This window comes from Euleptes europaea, chromosome 6 (genome assembly GCF_029931775.1).
Source record: "Euleptes europaea isolate rEulEur1 chromosome 6, rEulEur1.hap1, whole genome shotgun sequence".
Lineage (NCBI taxonomy): Eukaryota > Metazoa > Chordata > Lepidosauria > Squamata > Sphaerodactylidae > Euleptes > Euleptes europaea.
The window spans coordinates 49925429-49942486 of record NC_079317.1 but is presented as its reverse complement, the minus strand read 5'-3'; the positions used below and the strand labels follow the sequence as shown (position 1 = coordinate 49942486).

The following is a 17058-nucleotide window of genomic DNA, read 5'->3' as shown; positions in this document are numbered from 1 at the left end:
ACACACACACTTTTTTTTCTATAGATATATATTTCGATTTATGCTCTTTAGACGAAGTGCTGTGCTTTGAACATCTGCCTTGACAGGAAATCCGCTCTCCAATACAGAGTGCTCTCAGGCGTTCGGTCCTGTGCCTGCGGGCAGAGCGCTCTGAAGAGTAGGAGCACGCCTGGAGAATGAGGTCAGCCTGCCCCATTGCTCTCTGTTGCCACTTGTCAACCCCACGGTCACACAGAGCTCCATTACTGGGGATTCTTCAAGATGCGCCCGTGCCTGAAGTCGTAGACGTGGCGGCAGAGGAACACCAGCTCCGGGTCTGTGTCCTCCGGCACCTTGCGATGCGCAGGGGTGGAATACTCTTCTGATGGAGGGACCATCACAGTTTTCTTGCCTGGGATCCCCTCAACTCGACGCTTTGCCAAGGCACAAAATCTGTGGAACAATCAGATAACCGTGTCTAAGAAACAGAAATCCTCATGTGAACTGGCAACACCATATGAAACTGCCTTATAATCAGCCAGACGCCTGGTCCGTGAAGGTTTGTATCATCTACTTTGACTGGCAGTAGCTCCCCAGGGCCTCAGGCAGAGAATCTGCCACCTGAGGTCTTTTACCTTGGAGATGTCAGGAGCCGAATCTGGGACTTTTTGCCTGGAAGCACGTTATTTCTCTCTACGCCTTGGCCACTTCCTAGACATTGCTATCTGCCGCAGCAACTTGTAGTATCACAAACGCCCAGATTTTATTACTATGTACCTTTCTATCTGCTCCCATACAAACCCTCCAACTGCCTGATAGTGAAGACCCTCATCAGAAGTTCTGCCTTGTGCCCCCCCACCACAAACCTTTAGAAGTAGGTGCACAGCTGCCAGAGAAAGGGTGATTTCTGCAGTGGCATTTCATCTACAGAACTCCCGTTCACCTGATGCACACTCCCCCTTAAGCCGTTTCATTTTCTCAGGCCTTTGGTGACGTGTGAGAACATCTGCTGCTGCTCTTTGATTTTTACACTGCCTTTGCAAAGAACAGTGCACAAGTTTCATGGCAGATCTGATTTCCATAGGAATTGTTTTTTAAAAGAAGACAGGAAAACTAAGCAGTGTTGTTTGATATCGAGATCTCAACTCTCCAACTGGCTGTAGATTTAATGCACTGTCAAAAAGTGACCACCCAAGGTTTGGCCATTTCTCCCCCTTATACGATAACCATTCTAGCTTAACAATTTAGATCAACCAGGATTTAATCTAAAACGGCGCAGAGTGGTAAGCTGCAGTACTGCAGTCCAAGCTCTGCTCACGACCTGAGTTCGATCTCGATGGAAGTTGGTTCCAGGTAGCCGGCTCAAGGTTGACTCAGCCTTCTATCCTTCCAAGGTCGGTAAAATGAGTATCCAGCTTGCTGGGGGTAAAGGGAAGATGACTGGGGAAGGCACTGGCAAACCACCCCGAAAACAAAGTCTGCCTAGTAAACGTCAGAATGTGATGTCACCCCATGGGTCAGGAATGATTCGGTGCTTGCACAGGGGACTACCTTTAAGGTATGTAAACAACGAAGACTTCACAAAACAAAAATCTGACATTTTCTGAATGGGTGATTTTGCAGACTGCTCCCCAAGGAATCTTTTGATAACACACATATTTCAGGCACACTTAACAACATATTTCATTATCACTCTTTCATGAAATACCATAAAATGTGTAAACCTCTACTGGGAGAAAATTCTGCAATATTACTGTATATAGTCTTAGGGACAGTGGGATTTTGATGATGGGTTGTTAGTTGGCTGCAATTCACATAAAACTGAAACATTTTAACACTTTCTTGCTTCACTTTCCAATCTCTACAAAATTCACCGAAGGAAGCTGGGCAGACAGGTGAACAATGAGCGACTAGTTGAAAAAAGGATAATACAAAAGTAAACCAAAAGAAGCAGCATTTCTATTGACATGCTTTCTCTCGGAACGCCTAAGTCTAATGAAAATAGCACAGAAGTCCCAGAGGGCCATGATGCCTGCTAAGAGGCAGTCAGAGCAGACCCATCACACCAACTATACTCTAAACTATACTGTAAATACAGGATATAAACTATACTATAAATACAGACTATGATCAAGGTGGTGGGCATGCAAGGCACATGCCATTCGTCTATGGATCGTCAAAGGAAAAGCAAGTTTAGAGCGCCACCTACCTGCAGTACTCTGCAAAGGTCAGAACATAGCACTTTTCCTCAATACAGGCAACACTGTTTTCATCCTGATGTCGGGATGCAAAGATCTCGTTCTAAAAGAGGGCACACAATGAAGATCACCTTAATGCTAGATGAGACATATGCACACTCTTGGCTGGAGCTCCATCATGACATGCATATTTATGCTTGCAGCTTTGGATGCAGCTTGTCCAAGGAATGGTGGTGGAAAGTGCCATCAAGTTGACTTATGGCGGCCCCGTGGGGTTTTCAAGGCAAGAGACAATGCCTGCCTCTGTGTAGCAATCCTGGACTTCTTTAGTGGGTCTCCCAACCCAAATGACCAGGGCTGACCCTGCTAAGCTTCCAAGCCTGCACCACCCAGATCAGGTCTGTCCAATGAGTCAGGCGAACAATTTATGTTCTTACTAGATGTAATCGTAAGGCAAATCTTTAAAGGGAAAACCTGTGAATTTACTTCAACTGGAACCTTTTTAGTGAGATCGCAAGTTATGTGGAATGAGGCCTACGCTGAACGGCAGGCCTGATTTGATGCAGGATTGTTGGAAGTAAATCCCAGTCAGGCCAAAGAGGCTTGTTCCCTACCAAGCGGGCACAGGAGGTGTATCTTTAATCTACGTTCAGCATCCAAGAGACTTTTCTGGACACACCTTGACACTTTTCATATAATGGTAAAGATATACAGTAAGAAAGGCAGACGCAGAGCCACTGAAGGCCTGTGTGATGTACTGGTAAAAGTGCTGGATTCAGACTGGGAAAGGATGGGTTCAGATTCACACTCGGTCAGGTTATTGTGAAGATAACATGGAAGAGGGAGGAACCATGTATGCCACACCATGAGCTCTATAAAGGAAGGGTGGAATAGAACAAATGTAACAAGAGTCAGGGAGATAGCTGTATAAAGCTATACGGTGCAGAAAAGGAGACATTTCTCACAGTGAGCATAGTTTTTAATACTACTTGGCGTGCACAGAAATCTGTGTTTTTAAACATTTTAATATGATACCACAATTCTATAAACTTGAGCATATACATTTAAGAGTGATGACTTTCTCACTGCTGTATACATCATTACTTATTTACAAATTTCCCATAGATAAATGTAAGCTTTTAAACACCCCTTTTGGATTTTTGGGACCTTCTCATGCTGGCCTCTGGTTCTTACTGCCTTTCTGACAAGTCAAGGTTACTGAAGTAAATGTTAATTGGAATCTAATGTGCTGGTATTTTAAACTGCACTGCTACTTTCCCAGGTCCTTGGGACTACTGGCTATCAATGCTGATATTTATGAAAATGTAAGCAACTGGCTAAAACTGAATTCTGCCAAGGTCATTAATATGCATGCAGTTCAGAACCCTCCATACTTCTTCACCCACACAAAGACTGAAGCAATACAGCGTAGGGGAACATATACTGCCCATGTGTACGGTCCCAGGTTCAACACACACTTTCAGTTTTAAAAAATGTTTGCTAGTGGGGTTGGTCTAGATGGGTCAGCTGTTGACTCAGAATATAGCAGCATCAACCACTGTCTCATTCAGCTTGTATCTGTCTACCTCTGACATCCACACGAACCACTGTGAATTAGATCCCTTTCCCTCACAAACTCCTTACACTTTGTCAAAGTACAGTTTTAAACTGAAGGCAAATGCCATCTTTCCCTTGGGTCAGTCAAGACCTGAAGTGGTCAGGAGTGGCTGATTCATCTCCACCAGCTGGCCATCTTATCTGGAACTACTTTAATAAAATAAATTGACAGGGAGGGGGAGAGGAAGCACTGTCACCCATCATCATCGTCAACAAACTCTGTTGGCAGAACACAATTTTCCTACAATAGACCAATTATCTGGGTGAAAACCATTTAGATCTTCCATAACAACAAACCCCCATCGGGGTAACACAACAAAAAGAGGTCTGGTCAGAAAAAAACATTGTTGGAGAACTCTATAGTCGCCACTGTATGTTCTTAAGGTGTCTTTTACTTAAGTTTTGTAACTTGGGCAAGGACTATTTTAGGTGAGGCCAATAAGAAGGTGTGACACTGGGGGGGGGGTTAAATTTCAGGGCTTCTGATTACTCCAAGGGCCTACAGAACAAGCAAGTTGTGACTAGTTGCCATATGAGGCTTGGGCAGTGTGATTTTTGTCAGGGGGTGTCTATGGTGACCCTTGGCAGCTCTGATTTTAGGGATGCGCTCTACAACACATTCCATCATTTCTTTCTTGGAGATATTGGCTTGGATCCAGCAATGCACAAATGAAAAAAGAAATCTATTGAGCACTGTTCTGCTTGTGGAAGAGATTGCACAAGATTTTCTACCACATCTACTGCTCCCATCCTAGCTCGCTCATAAACACAACATACACATGTAAAATCATGTACAACAATCTCTTTCCTCTCCCATACTGAACACTGGGGAGCCATTCTGATAATGAAAAAACTGCTTGCTTCACTCCTTCAAGTCCCAAGACTGGGTGAATAATATCTTGCACAAGTAGAAACGTAAGTGGGGATACAAGTAAGTTTGACTGAGTGCAAGCGACTCTGTGCTCTTTTTCTTGCATTTCTGCATGTACAAGAACTATAGTGCCTGCTGAAATTTTGCACTGGATTCAACCCAGCTAGCACATTTACAGAACAGTTGGTTGACTGTCAAATTATGAGTGTTTTGGTTGAGGCTGAAGAGGAACCTCTTTTTATAAGCTTGTTACAGATTACTTGGCTTCTCATGCAACACCATAAATTCTACCTATTCAAACAAAGCGGGTAACATGTAAAGAGGTGGCTTAAGATGTACCACGTTTTGAAATGTTCAGAATTTGTGTAAAAGGCGGGTGTGTTAATTCCATTCTCATCTCCCTAGCAAGGAAGTGGCTGCACTGTAATCCTTGCCTAAGCATCCTAAACACCCTGTGGAAGTTGATCACTCACTTGATGCATGCTAGGATTGCGGCCTCCCTGAGTGTGCTCCGGTCTGTAATACCACAGGAGGCTCATCATCAGCTCCCCTGGAAGGAGAGAAAAGGAGATGTCAAGAGAATCTGGGCGACAGAAGGAAGCACAGTAGTGACATTACCCCATTAATGATGAAATCTGACTTCGCAACCAAAATGACAGATGTGCATACTTGTGGATTGAAAGCTGCTCAGCCACTGACCCATGCACCCCTCACGTGCTTTGAGTGTTCTGTCTTTTTTTTAAAAAAAAAATTAATGCCCTAAGAACATACAGGCATTTATCTTTCCCTTATTTTTTTAAAAAAAACTTTCCAAGTGGGAAACTGCTCTGGAGGATATTGGGAAGATGGGGGTGGGGGGAGAAGTTTCTTGGTGACACCACAGGGGCTACAGCCAGTTTGCTTCAAACCTGCAGACTTTCCCTTCTATAGCTAGACTCTGGCGAGCTGCAGTTGAGTAGGTCACAGTAACTACTTTCAGAAAAACACCCACTGCTCTGAAACTGTTATCTCTTCAGCCTTTGACATTATAAACTGTGTAGAACAGCCTTAATTTTGCTAGGACTGAAAATGGTTTAAGTTGGCTCTAAGCTGTTTATGCTTCCTTCAAGGTGTTCATCAGCTCTTTGCAATAATAGTGGAAGCGGGACGCTGCTGACTGGGCAGTCCTGCTTCAGAGAGAGGCTACTTAGCTATGGATTCAGATTTGTTAGAGAACTCTAGGATGCCAAACTGCCCTTTTAACAACATGGGGCTCCATTTAAGGAACCAAAAGAACAGTTTCATGGTATCCCTCCTCTGGCACCAGACACTTCAGGTATACATCATATTACTTTACAGAGTGAGTTTCCTGCTTTTGTGTGTGTATGCGTGGAATTTACTTTGAAATCTTGAGCCATCTTCAGCAAGTGCAGAAGTCGTATTAGAGTGGACTGCTGAATCACCAGAGAAAGACTGTACTCCCTATACTCTACCCCAGCAAATTAGTTTTACTTATTTGCTCTCACCTGCAATGCAGCATAATGTTAGCTGCTAGAAGGAAGACAATCAACTAGATAGAAATCAGAGCTTTCTACTATTTCCCAGACTGCAAATGGTGAAGAACATTAGCCTAATTAGAGGTTCATGACATTATGGTTGTTACAAAATCACGTGGGAGCAGCTGTTGCTAAGATGTCGGAGTCATCAGATCAGTAAAAGTACTACCAGGGCAAACATCTTCAACTGCTGGGCCTGAGCCAACAGTGAGAGGTTGCCATTCCCAAGGCCGATACTGTGGATAGTTAGCTCAGATATCCTCATAAACATGAATTAAAATAATCTTTCTTCCCTTTGTGAGGTAGACATGGTCCCTAACTGGATGTAGTTCTCTAAACCAAGAGACGGATCAGTTTCTACCACACACAAGGCCCAAGCTCAGCAAAGACCTGCTTATTCAGCCGAGGAGCTTGCAGAGGGATGTTCCCTGGTCACGACATCACTGCTTCCCTACCCTTGAGCACCTTGGATGGAGAGCCCAAAAATCTTCCTGGTGCTCCATGAAAGGCATTTCATGGTCTTCCCCAACACAACAGACGCCATCTCGGGCGTCTTCTCTTTAGTGCTGAGAGGGAACTCTGAGAGAAGTGCTGTGGCTTGGCCCCAAAGGCCTCTGGGTTATCACCACAGTTTGGGAGGCATATTGTCAGCACCTGCTGAGCCACAGGGGGCACCTCTTAGACCACGATGCATCATGCAAGGGGCACCAAACAAGAAGAAGCAGAAGAGTTGGTTTTTATATGCCGACTTTCTCTACCACTTAAGGGAGACTCAAACAGGCTTACAATCACCTCCCCTTCCCACCCCACAACAGACACCCTGTGAGGTGGGTGGGGCTGAGAGAGCTCTAACAGAACTGTAACTTGCCCAAGGTCACCTAGCTGGCTTCGTGTGTAGGAGTGGGGAAACAAACACAGGTCACCAGATTAGCCTCCGCAGCTCATGTGGAGGAGTGGGGAATCAACCTCGGTTCTCCAGATCAGAGTCCACCGCTCCAAACCACCGCTCTTAACCACTACACCACACTGGCTGCCCAGACGTACTTACATAAATGCCTTGGTAGCACCCTCAACTTTGCATCAGGATGGAGGAAGGCACAAACACTGCACTGCTAGTTTACTCATTGTCTCCAGGCTTGATCTTGGGGTTTTTCATCTCCTTCAGAATCATATATTTGCTTAAGTCACCCAAGGGTGTTTTACCAAACCCAAAGACCTCCAATACAGTGAACATGGAATCCCTTCAGCTCGCTTAAAATTTGAGTACGCTAATACACTAAGGAGGTTGGGGTAGAAGTGCAGAGGGCAGGTAGAACAGAATGCCCTTCAATTCCCTTCCAGCTCTATAGTTCCCTCATAAACAGATTCAGTATTAGCTAATTCCACAAGCCATCTGTCACCAATCACATTCCTTGCCATTTTTCCTCTGCTGCCAAGACAGGAGGATCTTCTAAGGGGAAACTTGTCTCTAAAAGTACCTGTTTTAGGATCTTCCCATAAAGCAGATATCTTTGCCACGTAAGGCATAGATTTCTTTCGCGGTCCTGATTTCAGGAGCACTGTGTCTCTGACCCGGATGATTTCTCCGTCTCTCTCCACAGCTTGGTAGCTCTTGCGAACAGCTGGCTCGGGTTCGTTCTACAAATATTGACAAGGGAGAGCGCCAAGAAAAGAAGTGAGGCTGGAAAACAATGCTGAGAAATAGACACCGGCTTCCTTTAATCCACCTACACAAGAGTCAAAAGCTTTCTGCCAAAAAGGGTGTGCCTTTGCTGCTTGAGACGCCGAGGAAAAGCTGCGCTGCACACCGAAAACCCCCCACATGATGCGTCTCCTCTCCCAGCAGGTTAAATTTCAGAAACAAAACGTACTGCTCAGATGAGTAAAGATTATTAAGCAGAAAAGAACACACACACAAACACACATTCAAATTACTTTAGCGTGCTTGCACCAGTTATTAGCTAGAAGGCTCTGTATCAAGTATGTAACTAGAATCCAGCTTGAGACAAGAGTACTCCATTAGTACCTCCAGCAGAAGGATCAGCTTTAACCTTTCCTGAGTCGAAAGCAACACAGCTCAGGCTGCCCTTACTGAGTTGTTTTGTTACAAAGCTGTTGCGAGATAAGGGCCCACGGGCATTTCTTCTTGTTGTAAATACACAACTCCTAAGTCCACAACTTGTTTATGGAAATGCATGTGCTTCAAAAGGTAGGAATCAAAGCACCACTGAATTACAACATCCCAATGTATTCAGTAAACACCACACCCCTGAATCTCCTTTACAACAAGCAAGCTCGAAGTGTGGATTTCTAGAAACAACATTATCTCAGCATTGGGGCTGAGGCGCTGGAATATGGCAAGCTGGTACTAGCTTCAGTTGTATATATGGAGCATTTCAATTTACAGCCCTCTAGGATGATGGGTTGTGCTATGTTGCAGAGTGCTTCTTCAGACACAGCAGTCTTTTTCATCGCTGCTACACACTTCCAATGTTGTGATGCTCCGTGCATCAGAGGTAACTATTTCATGTGGCTGCACATTCCTTAAAAGCTCTTTTGATTTTGTTTTAAATACATTATTTTAAATACGATGTACTCAGGGCACAATCAATTCAATCTGGAAGGTCCACAGAAGCCAAAGGGGCTACTCAGGAGAAGAGAGTTTGTATAAAGTATCCTTGTTTGCAAGCTTTTTAAAAAAATCACTTTGGGCACTTAGCTCACTGGACTCTGGCTCAAAATGACAGACTTGGCAGAGAGCAATGAGGAAGACACTCAAGATTAAGGGCCAGACCCTGAGACTACAGAAACATGTGCCAAGATTTCTCTCTCTCAGCTTTATCCTCTTTTTCTCATTCCAAATACTTTTTGAAAGGTTCCATTTTCTACATCTATCATATTGAACTCCCACAGTACATAAGGTCAATGCATTCCAAACACCTTTAAAAATGGTCAACGTATTTAAAATGGTCAATACATTAAGGTCAATACATTCTAAACACCTTTTAAAATGGAGTTCATGTATTTCCAAAGGCAAGCTAGGACTGGGGCCCCTTGCATCACTGTCCTAACGTCAGGACTGTCATGATGCACACAGCTGTTTTTGTTAACAAGGCTTGGCATGTCCAAGGTTGACCAGCAATTACTGAGCCACAGGATCTTCCCCAACAGACAGGCATTGGGGTTGTTGTTTTTTCTGGTATAAAGCCAAAGAGTATCATAAACGAGGCTGCTGAAAACTTAACCCAGAATAAGGAAGAAAGGAAGAACAACTGATTTTGGTTCGCCAAACAGCATTCTTGGCACTGCACACAGAAAAAAAACCTCAGTAGTTTGCAGAATGCTTACCACAACGTAGACGGCCTTCTCTGAAGCTGCGCCAACAGGTACCCAGCCGTTCGTGGCTCTCCTTCGGTTAATGCGCTGCTGCTTTGGATGCGAGTGAGCCCTGGCTGTTTTGCTGTCAGACACGTGTAAACAGCTGGTAGTATTCCGGAGACCGGATTTAGAGCCACTGGGGGGCTTGGAGCTCTGTGGGCATTCGCGGGCCATAGTCTGGGGCTCTGAGTTGGGCGTCTGCAAGTGAGGAACGGGTTCTGCAGCTGGTGGCACACTGGGTACCGGACATCCTGAGAGTGGGTGGGCAGGTGAAACAGGGTGCCCTGCCACAGGGATTGTGAGGCTCAGCTGGTCCAGGGACTTGCAGCTGTCTGCAGGGAGATTTGGGAGGGACAAGCGAAGGGTGGGGGGGGGGGAGAAAAAAAAGCAAAATATAGTATGAAACACTGCTGCTCAGGGATAAAGACTCAATCTCCCAGGATTATTGTGCTGTTTCATGAGAGGAGGATTGTAAAGCCCTGTATAACAATGACTAAGCACTAATATTAACATCTGAAACGAAGTAACATACCTCGGAATACTTATGTTTTACTACGTCATTATTAATCAGTTGTTAGGAATGGTATTTTGGCCTTAATAATTCCTCCCACCCCCACATATCTACTTCTTCTCGTCTTCCTTCTCCAGTACAATTCACAAAGCACTTTCAACTTCCAGAGTGCATTACATACTCTGAGGCAAAATCCCCCAGAACAGCTTGAAACATGACACCTTCATTTATCTTACTCTCTTCCACAACCGCCTTGAAGCAAATTTTTAGGTCCTATGATTGGTGGGTGGGGTAAAGAAAATTCACAAACAGTTTTTTTTCCAGTTGAGAGACCACAGGCTGCCAGTAACAGGATCGCTGTACCGATCTGTGCTTCCAGATGCTGTTTCAACCTTGCCTTTATGTCATTACGTTCTGAGAGTTCCAGAGAGTCCAAATTCTAGTGCTATAGGTAAATTCAGTAACAACCTATAGGTTTTCACCTGAGAATGCTCTCCTGAATTCACCACCCAAGTAACAAGTTCATACACCTAAAGCAGGGGTGTCAAACTCAATTGTTACAAGGGCCAGATATGATGTAAATGTCACTTGGCCGGGCTGGGCTATGCCTTGCCAGCCCAGATTGATGTTGGGGGTGGTGGTGGCTGCCTCAGTTGGCTAGTGGGCCAGATAAGAGCTCTTAAGAGGCCAGATCCGGCCCTCAGGCCTTATGGTTGACATCCTGGACCTCAAGCAACTTCAGCTCTTGGTGGATGCCATACACCTGGCACAGCTACAGTTGTATTTCATGTACAGCACATTCAGACTTTCATGAGTGAAATATCTATCCTTGACCCACTTCAACTGGCCTGGTTTTGGGATCAAGACATCTTTGACTGCTCTGGTGGATGACCCGGTGGACAGAGGTAATGCCTCAGTACTGATCTGTCTTGATTTGTCTGTAGCTTTTCAGTTTTGCTGAAGGCATCAGGGCTTCCTAATGTGGATACCTATACATATAATATACTAAGCCTCCTGAAGCAGCTGCATTGGTCTTAAACCAATGCCTTAAAGCTGTGCTCAAATGCTTGCAAGGGAACAAGCTGAACCTGGATCCAGATAAGACTGAGGTGATGCTGACTGGGAAGAGGATGTTCTGGAGTGGGTTGCCTTACCAATGGTGTGAAGTTTGGTAAAGAGTTTGGCAGCACTCTCGGAGACAAGCTGAGAGGCGGGCGGGGCGCACAGAGCCGGCTGGGTGCGTGCGCGAGCCAGCGTTCCCCGCCCCGACGGCCAGCTGGGAGGCGGGCGGGGCCGCACAGAGCCGGCTGGGCACATGCGCCGGCTTGCTCTGTGCAGCCCCGCCCACCACCCAGCTGGCCGTCGGGGCGGGGAACGTCGGCTCGCGCCGTCCCGACGCGCACGCACCCAGCAGGCATTCACTCCATAAGACAAGTTTTTAGAGGAGGAAAACAAAAATTTTTCTTGTTTTCCTCCTCTAAAAACTAGGTGCGTCTTATGGAAAGGTGCGTCCTATGGAGCGAAAAATACGGTACTTACAGGATTTAGCTGCTATGGACACATAACCCCCAATTCTGAAGCAGTTCCAGAGGGTAGCTGTGTTGGTCTGCAGTAGAACAGCTAGATTCTAGTCCAGCAACACCTTAGAGACTAACAAGCTTTTTGAGGTACAAGCTTTCGAGAGTCAAATCTCCCTGGGAGCTTTGACTCTTTAAAGCTTATACCTCCAAAGCCTTCTTGGTCTCTAAGGTGCTAATGGACTCGAATGTGGCAATTCTGAAGCAGCTGCTCTGGCTTTCAAGATCAGTTCAAGAGGCTGGCACTTACTTTTAAAGCCCTTCTTGACCTGAAATCTAGGTAACTGAAGGACAAGCCTTTTCCTGTAGCAACCTCTATAGCAATGGCTATCCTCAAAGCAGTTTCTCAGCCTCTCATGCACTGAGTTTCTATATGTTCCCAGGGTGCCTCTGTACTGTGGAACAGAAGCACTGCAGAAAGCACTGCCACTGATGGACTTCCAGAAAGTATGAAGCAGAATAGTTTTACAGAGAACATTTTGTGTGCGGGGGGAAAAAAGAGGGTAAAGGTAGTCTGCTGTGCAAGCCCCCGGTTGTTACTGACCCAGCGGGTGACGTCACATCCTGACATTTACTAGTAGGCTGACTATGTATACGGGGTGGTTTGCCATTGCCTTCCCCAGTCATCTTCCCTTTACCCCCAGCAAGCTTGGCACTCATTTTACCAATCTCGGAAGGATGGAAAGCTGAGTCAACCTTAAGCCGACTACCTGAAACCGACTTCCGTTGGGATCGAACTCATGTCATGAGCAGTGCTTTTGACCGCAGTACTGCAGCTTACCACTCTGTGCCACGGGGCTCTAAGTGTGTGTGGGGGGGGAGTTAAATGGAAAAGGTATTTACGGACAGGTCATTCATTCTGACATTGTTTCCTTTGCAAGTTTTGTGATTTTATAGAGAAATCTATATTTTAACTGTGTCATCAGGTCATCTGTATAAGCCACTTGGAGCTGGAACAGAAAAGACAGAATATAGTGTTCTAAATAAGTAAGTATCTACAAGCCAAATGGGATGGCTAAATACCTGAAGCAGATGAATAGGGTGTGCCATCAAGCTATTCCAAACAAAAGTGTAAGGCTGCTTCCTTTGGGGGACCAGAGTAGCCACTACGGCACCATGAAAGCAGAAGTTTCTCCCTTTCAGTTTAAAAGCAAGGAATAACTTCAGCCGCAGCAGGAACAATTGCGGTCATTTTCGAGAAGAATCTCAGGCAAAGTCCGCAGACAATCCCAAACACCTTGGTGCAAAGAAGGGTTTGAATGCCAAGGACAAACTTGGGTGGAAAAGAAATGACACCTGGCCAAATGAGCAGGGAGGAAATCCCACATTTGAGAATAAGATGGCAGGAACGTGTTTCCCCAGGGCTCTTGTAAGAGCCCATGGAGAAGCTCCAGGTAGCCTTTGAAAACTGGGAAAGTCACATAAAGGGAATCAGCGAGACCAGCAAGTCCATGTGACCATGCACCCAGGGTGCCTCAGAAATCACTGCAAATTCGTAGTATGAATGCCATAGCTGACTTCGATCTAAAGAGCAAAGCATGGCTGAGGCTTTTTGCAGCGGGAAACTGCTGCCCTCTGCCTCCCACATTGCAAGCTATTTTGTTTTTTGAAGCTATGAAACGGTCTTCCCTCCTTACAGACCAGAGCGTGGAAGAAAGTGATACTGCTGACCTGTGAGCAGCACAGCTGTAAAAACAAGTGCAACTAATAAATATGACGAGTTCTTGTAATGACAGAATTATTAGAGTGCCATCACCCCTCCGTGGCTCTCAGAGATGCAAAGCCCCAGTCCTTTGCGAATACTGATGCCACCCACACAAACAGCACAGGTTTCCAGGAACCCCAGTGGAGAAGGGCTTGGGACAAACCAACAGGACATGCTGCCTCTTTTCCCAGGGAAGCAGAACTTTGGGCAAAGCGTACGGGTGGCTGGAAGTGAGAAACCCATGGCTGGGTTGAGCCACTGCAGACAGGGGCTTCTCCAAACAAGAAGTTCCCTGAACACCGAAGTGTGCAGAGATGGGTGTGCCATCTCAGTGAAAACTGAGAGACTGTGGTCGACTCCTGCCAGTCCACATGGATCAGAAGCTGCTAAACAGTGCATCGTACACATCCAGACAGAAGAAATTAATCTCCATTTGCTGCACTAGGAGCACAGCACCGCAGAGCTTAATTTGATTTCATTTAAGCAATTTCCTGGTTATTGGCCAAGCAAAGGGAGGTCTTGGGTTCAACTCCCTTGCCGGCCTTCTGTCTGTGTACCACACAATATCTCTCTTGAATACTGAGATATCAGAATGAAATATGGCAGGCAAGCTGGGGACATAATTCCATGTGGCAAGCTCTAGCTTGACGCCCCCCCCCCCGAAAAAAAAACCCCCACACACAAATGCATCGTGGAAAAAGGGATCACAGAGATTTCAGTTCCTGGAGTTTGTCCAGGATTTTGTGATTTTCCCATGCTCCCATTAGCTGTTCTGCTCCAGGGTCTCTTTTGCTGCCAGCCTTTCTTACATAGTTTCTGTTCCCCTGAAGGTGCCTTTGCAGAGATGGAGGAGAAAGGTAAGTTGTAGGAGCAAGTTCAGTCTTTTAGCCAAGGGCAGTTGGTCTTTCCAGCTTAGGATCAGCAGTTACCCAACTGGTTAAGCACACAAGGTGTCCTTGGGAACTTGCAAATTCAGAATATCTGAACATAGGAAAGTATCTTTTATTGATCACGCATAGATAACTGCAACTGGATATTTCCACACTGAAAATATACTTGAAAATATAATATACCTTATGGTATTCTTCAGAATACTTGCAGCTCTTCAACTACTCAGGCCTGGACTTTGACAGTATATCCTGGTCTGTCGAAATGATATTTGGGCCGCCTTTCTGGACCCAGGCACAGGATGTTCATTCTTCCGGTAGTGTACCCACTGGGGAAGAGGCTGCACGAGGGCATCAAGACCTGCCTGAAGCCTCTCACCCAGCAGAAGGTCTACATGTTGGTGACATGTGCCCTGCACATCAAGGCCAGCCTGGCCAACTGGGCTAGCCAGCTCATTCAGTGGAGAAATGAGCTGTCTCGGCAGGTACAGAGTTTAGAGACCAAGACAGGCACACTGCCTCCAGCAAGGGGGGGGGGAGAGCAGCTCTACTGCTCCTTCCACCTCCTCTTCTCAACAGGGTTCTCCCACAGCCACCATCAAGATGTCCATGGAGATAGAGCCCCTTGGGGAGGCAGTTGTCCCCTCTGGGAATGTTGAAGAAGAAGAGTTGGTTTTTATATGCCGACTTTCTCTACCACTTAAGGCAGAATCAAACCAGCTTACAATCAACTTCCTTTCCCCTCTCCACAACAGACACCCTGTGAGGTAGGTAGGGCTGAGAGAGCTCTATCAGAGCTGTGACTAGCCCAAGGTCGCCTAGCTGGCTTTATGTGGAGGAGTGGGGAAACAAATTCAGTTCACCAGATTAGCCTCTGCCGCTCATGTGGAGGAGTGGGGAATCAACCCCGGTTCTCCAGATCAGAGACCACTGCTCCAAACCACCACTCTTAACCACTACATCACGCTCTTAACTACTACACCACACTCATGTGAGGCACATGAGCCAAACTTCAGCAGATGCAACAGTGAAGGACTAGCTGAGCCCTATGAGTTGCTTTCCACCAATCAACTGAGCTACTGGGCCAGGAGAGAGACATTCTGGCTGGACCTCTCTCTTCTGGCTCAGAGGCTCCTCTTGTGCTCTCTGACAAGCATGCAAAGTGAGCACGTTTATTCTTGGACAGGCAACATTCTCTGATCACACTACTCATGTCTGTTCCCGCAGCGGGTCTTCCTAACTTGCCGCTCTTCAACTACTCAGGCCTGGACTTTGAGAGTGAGTGAAGTGAGCACATGCCTGTGCCGCCAGCATCCTCTCCCTCTGTGCTGGGGAGTCAGGTGAAAATGCTTTCCCCACCGCTTAAAACTTTAAACACAGCAGTAAAAAAAGAGACAACAGGCAAGTCATCCAATTTGATTGGCGCCATATAAAATCCACATTCCAAACTATGTTCTAAAAACAAAACCCCCAGCACCTCTTGACACAGTTCTGTGCAGATAAATAAATATGGAACCAAAAATGTGGTTCTTGCCACTCTCAAAAAGCAGAAACCCCACAAATATCATTCAAAAGAAAAGATGATAGGGAAGGAAACAAGGATGTCTATTAAAACAAGCAAAACCCACAGAAGCACCTAAAATGAAGTTCATGCGTGCTGCATTGTTGTGTTGCTTCTTTACAGGGGAAGGAACAAGAACGCCACTGACCCACCTGCAGTTCTGTCTGTGCTGAGAGGGGATAACTCTCCCTTTCTGATATAATTTCTTCTGATGCCTTCCTTGGGGAAGTGATATTAGTTTGTGTGTGTGTGTCAGTGTCTAGCCTTGGTACTGGCTAGCCAGGTTGGTTTGGCTCGGATTCTCTGGCTAATGTTGGTTCTGTTGGGCTTGTTGATTTTGTTTGCATTGGGAGGATTTTGGCCAGTGGTTGTTTGCTCTTGTGTGTTTGGCTATTGGCTTTGCCCTACAGAAAACATGGGATTCCCCCCCCCCCATAGGAGGACAAGGAGGATGAATGGGAGCACCTTTCTCAGGGGCCTGTAGAATTGGAACCCATGGTCCTATTCTCTTGAAACCTGGGAGGCTTCAGTGGGTAGACAGCACTAGGTACCCTGCAATATTTGTGTCATTTGGTTGAAAAACAGTTGCTCCAGCACCTCTGAAAATGTCCCCTATAAAGTATAATGGAACCCAAAAAATTCCAAAAAATCCCAACCCAAACCTGAATCCCAAAACAGTTTCAGGGGACCCAAATACCAGTGTTTATTCCCTTCCCAAAATCTGAATCCCAAAAATACTGGGTTTTTTAAAACAAGTACACATCCCTAATCACATACAAAGAGAAGAAAATAGTAAATGATTAGAAGCACTTGTAGAAAAGAAATCAAAAAGCAAAATGAAGCATGCAGGGATGTTATTAGAAGCAAGGCCTAAAGACTTACTTGTTACTATCCAAACATGCTCACACCATGAACAGATTCCCCCAAGCCTGGCGAGGAATCTGACTGTGAACAGAAGTATGAATTCTATCAGGAGCTTGCTTCAAAGGGACAGGGTTGTAGGTTGATTTCCCCTTTGTAAACCAGCAGGGCCAGAAGGATTGGCTGGGCTATCACTCACAGATTCAGACCGATCAGTATAAAAACTGGCTTTGAAGTTCGCACTTTTAGCAGGCATTAATGGCTGATGGCAGACAAGTCAAGGGAAAAGGAACTGACACTTATCTACGCTGTCACTAGTGCATATTTAGCACCAATTCCAAGGCACTTATTTCACCTATTATTTCATTTATAAACCAC

At 45.8% G+C, this 17058-nt stretch overlaps 1 protein-coding gene across 1 annotated transcript in view; it reads right to left on the bottom strand.

Annotated features, from left to right (window-relative positions):
• Positions 1-242: 242 nt before the first annotated feature.
• BAHD1 (bromo adjacent homology domain containing 1) overlaps positions 243-17058 on the bottom strand; it is a 76487-nt gene continuing 59671 nt past the window's right edge. The window contains exons 3-7 of the mRNA XM_056851778.1: positions 9549-9910; positions 7679-7838; positions 5139-5215; positions 2189-2280; positions 243-432 (exon numbers count right to left, since the gene is read on the bottom strand). Coding sequence (XP_056707756.1) covers positions 243-432; positions 2189-2280; positions 5139-5215; positions 7679-7838; positions 9549-9910 — 881 coding nt within the window. The remainder of the gene's footprint in view (positions 433-2188; positions 2281-5138; positions 5216-7678; positions 7839-9548; positions 9911-17058) is intronic.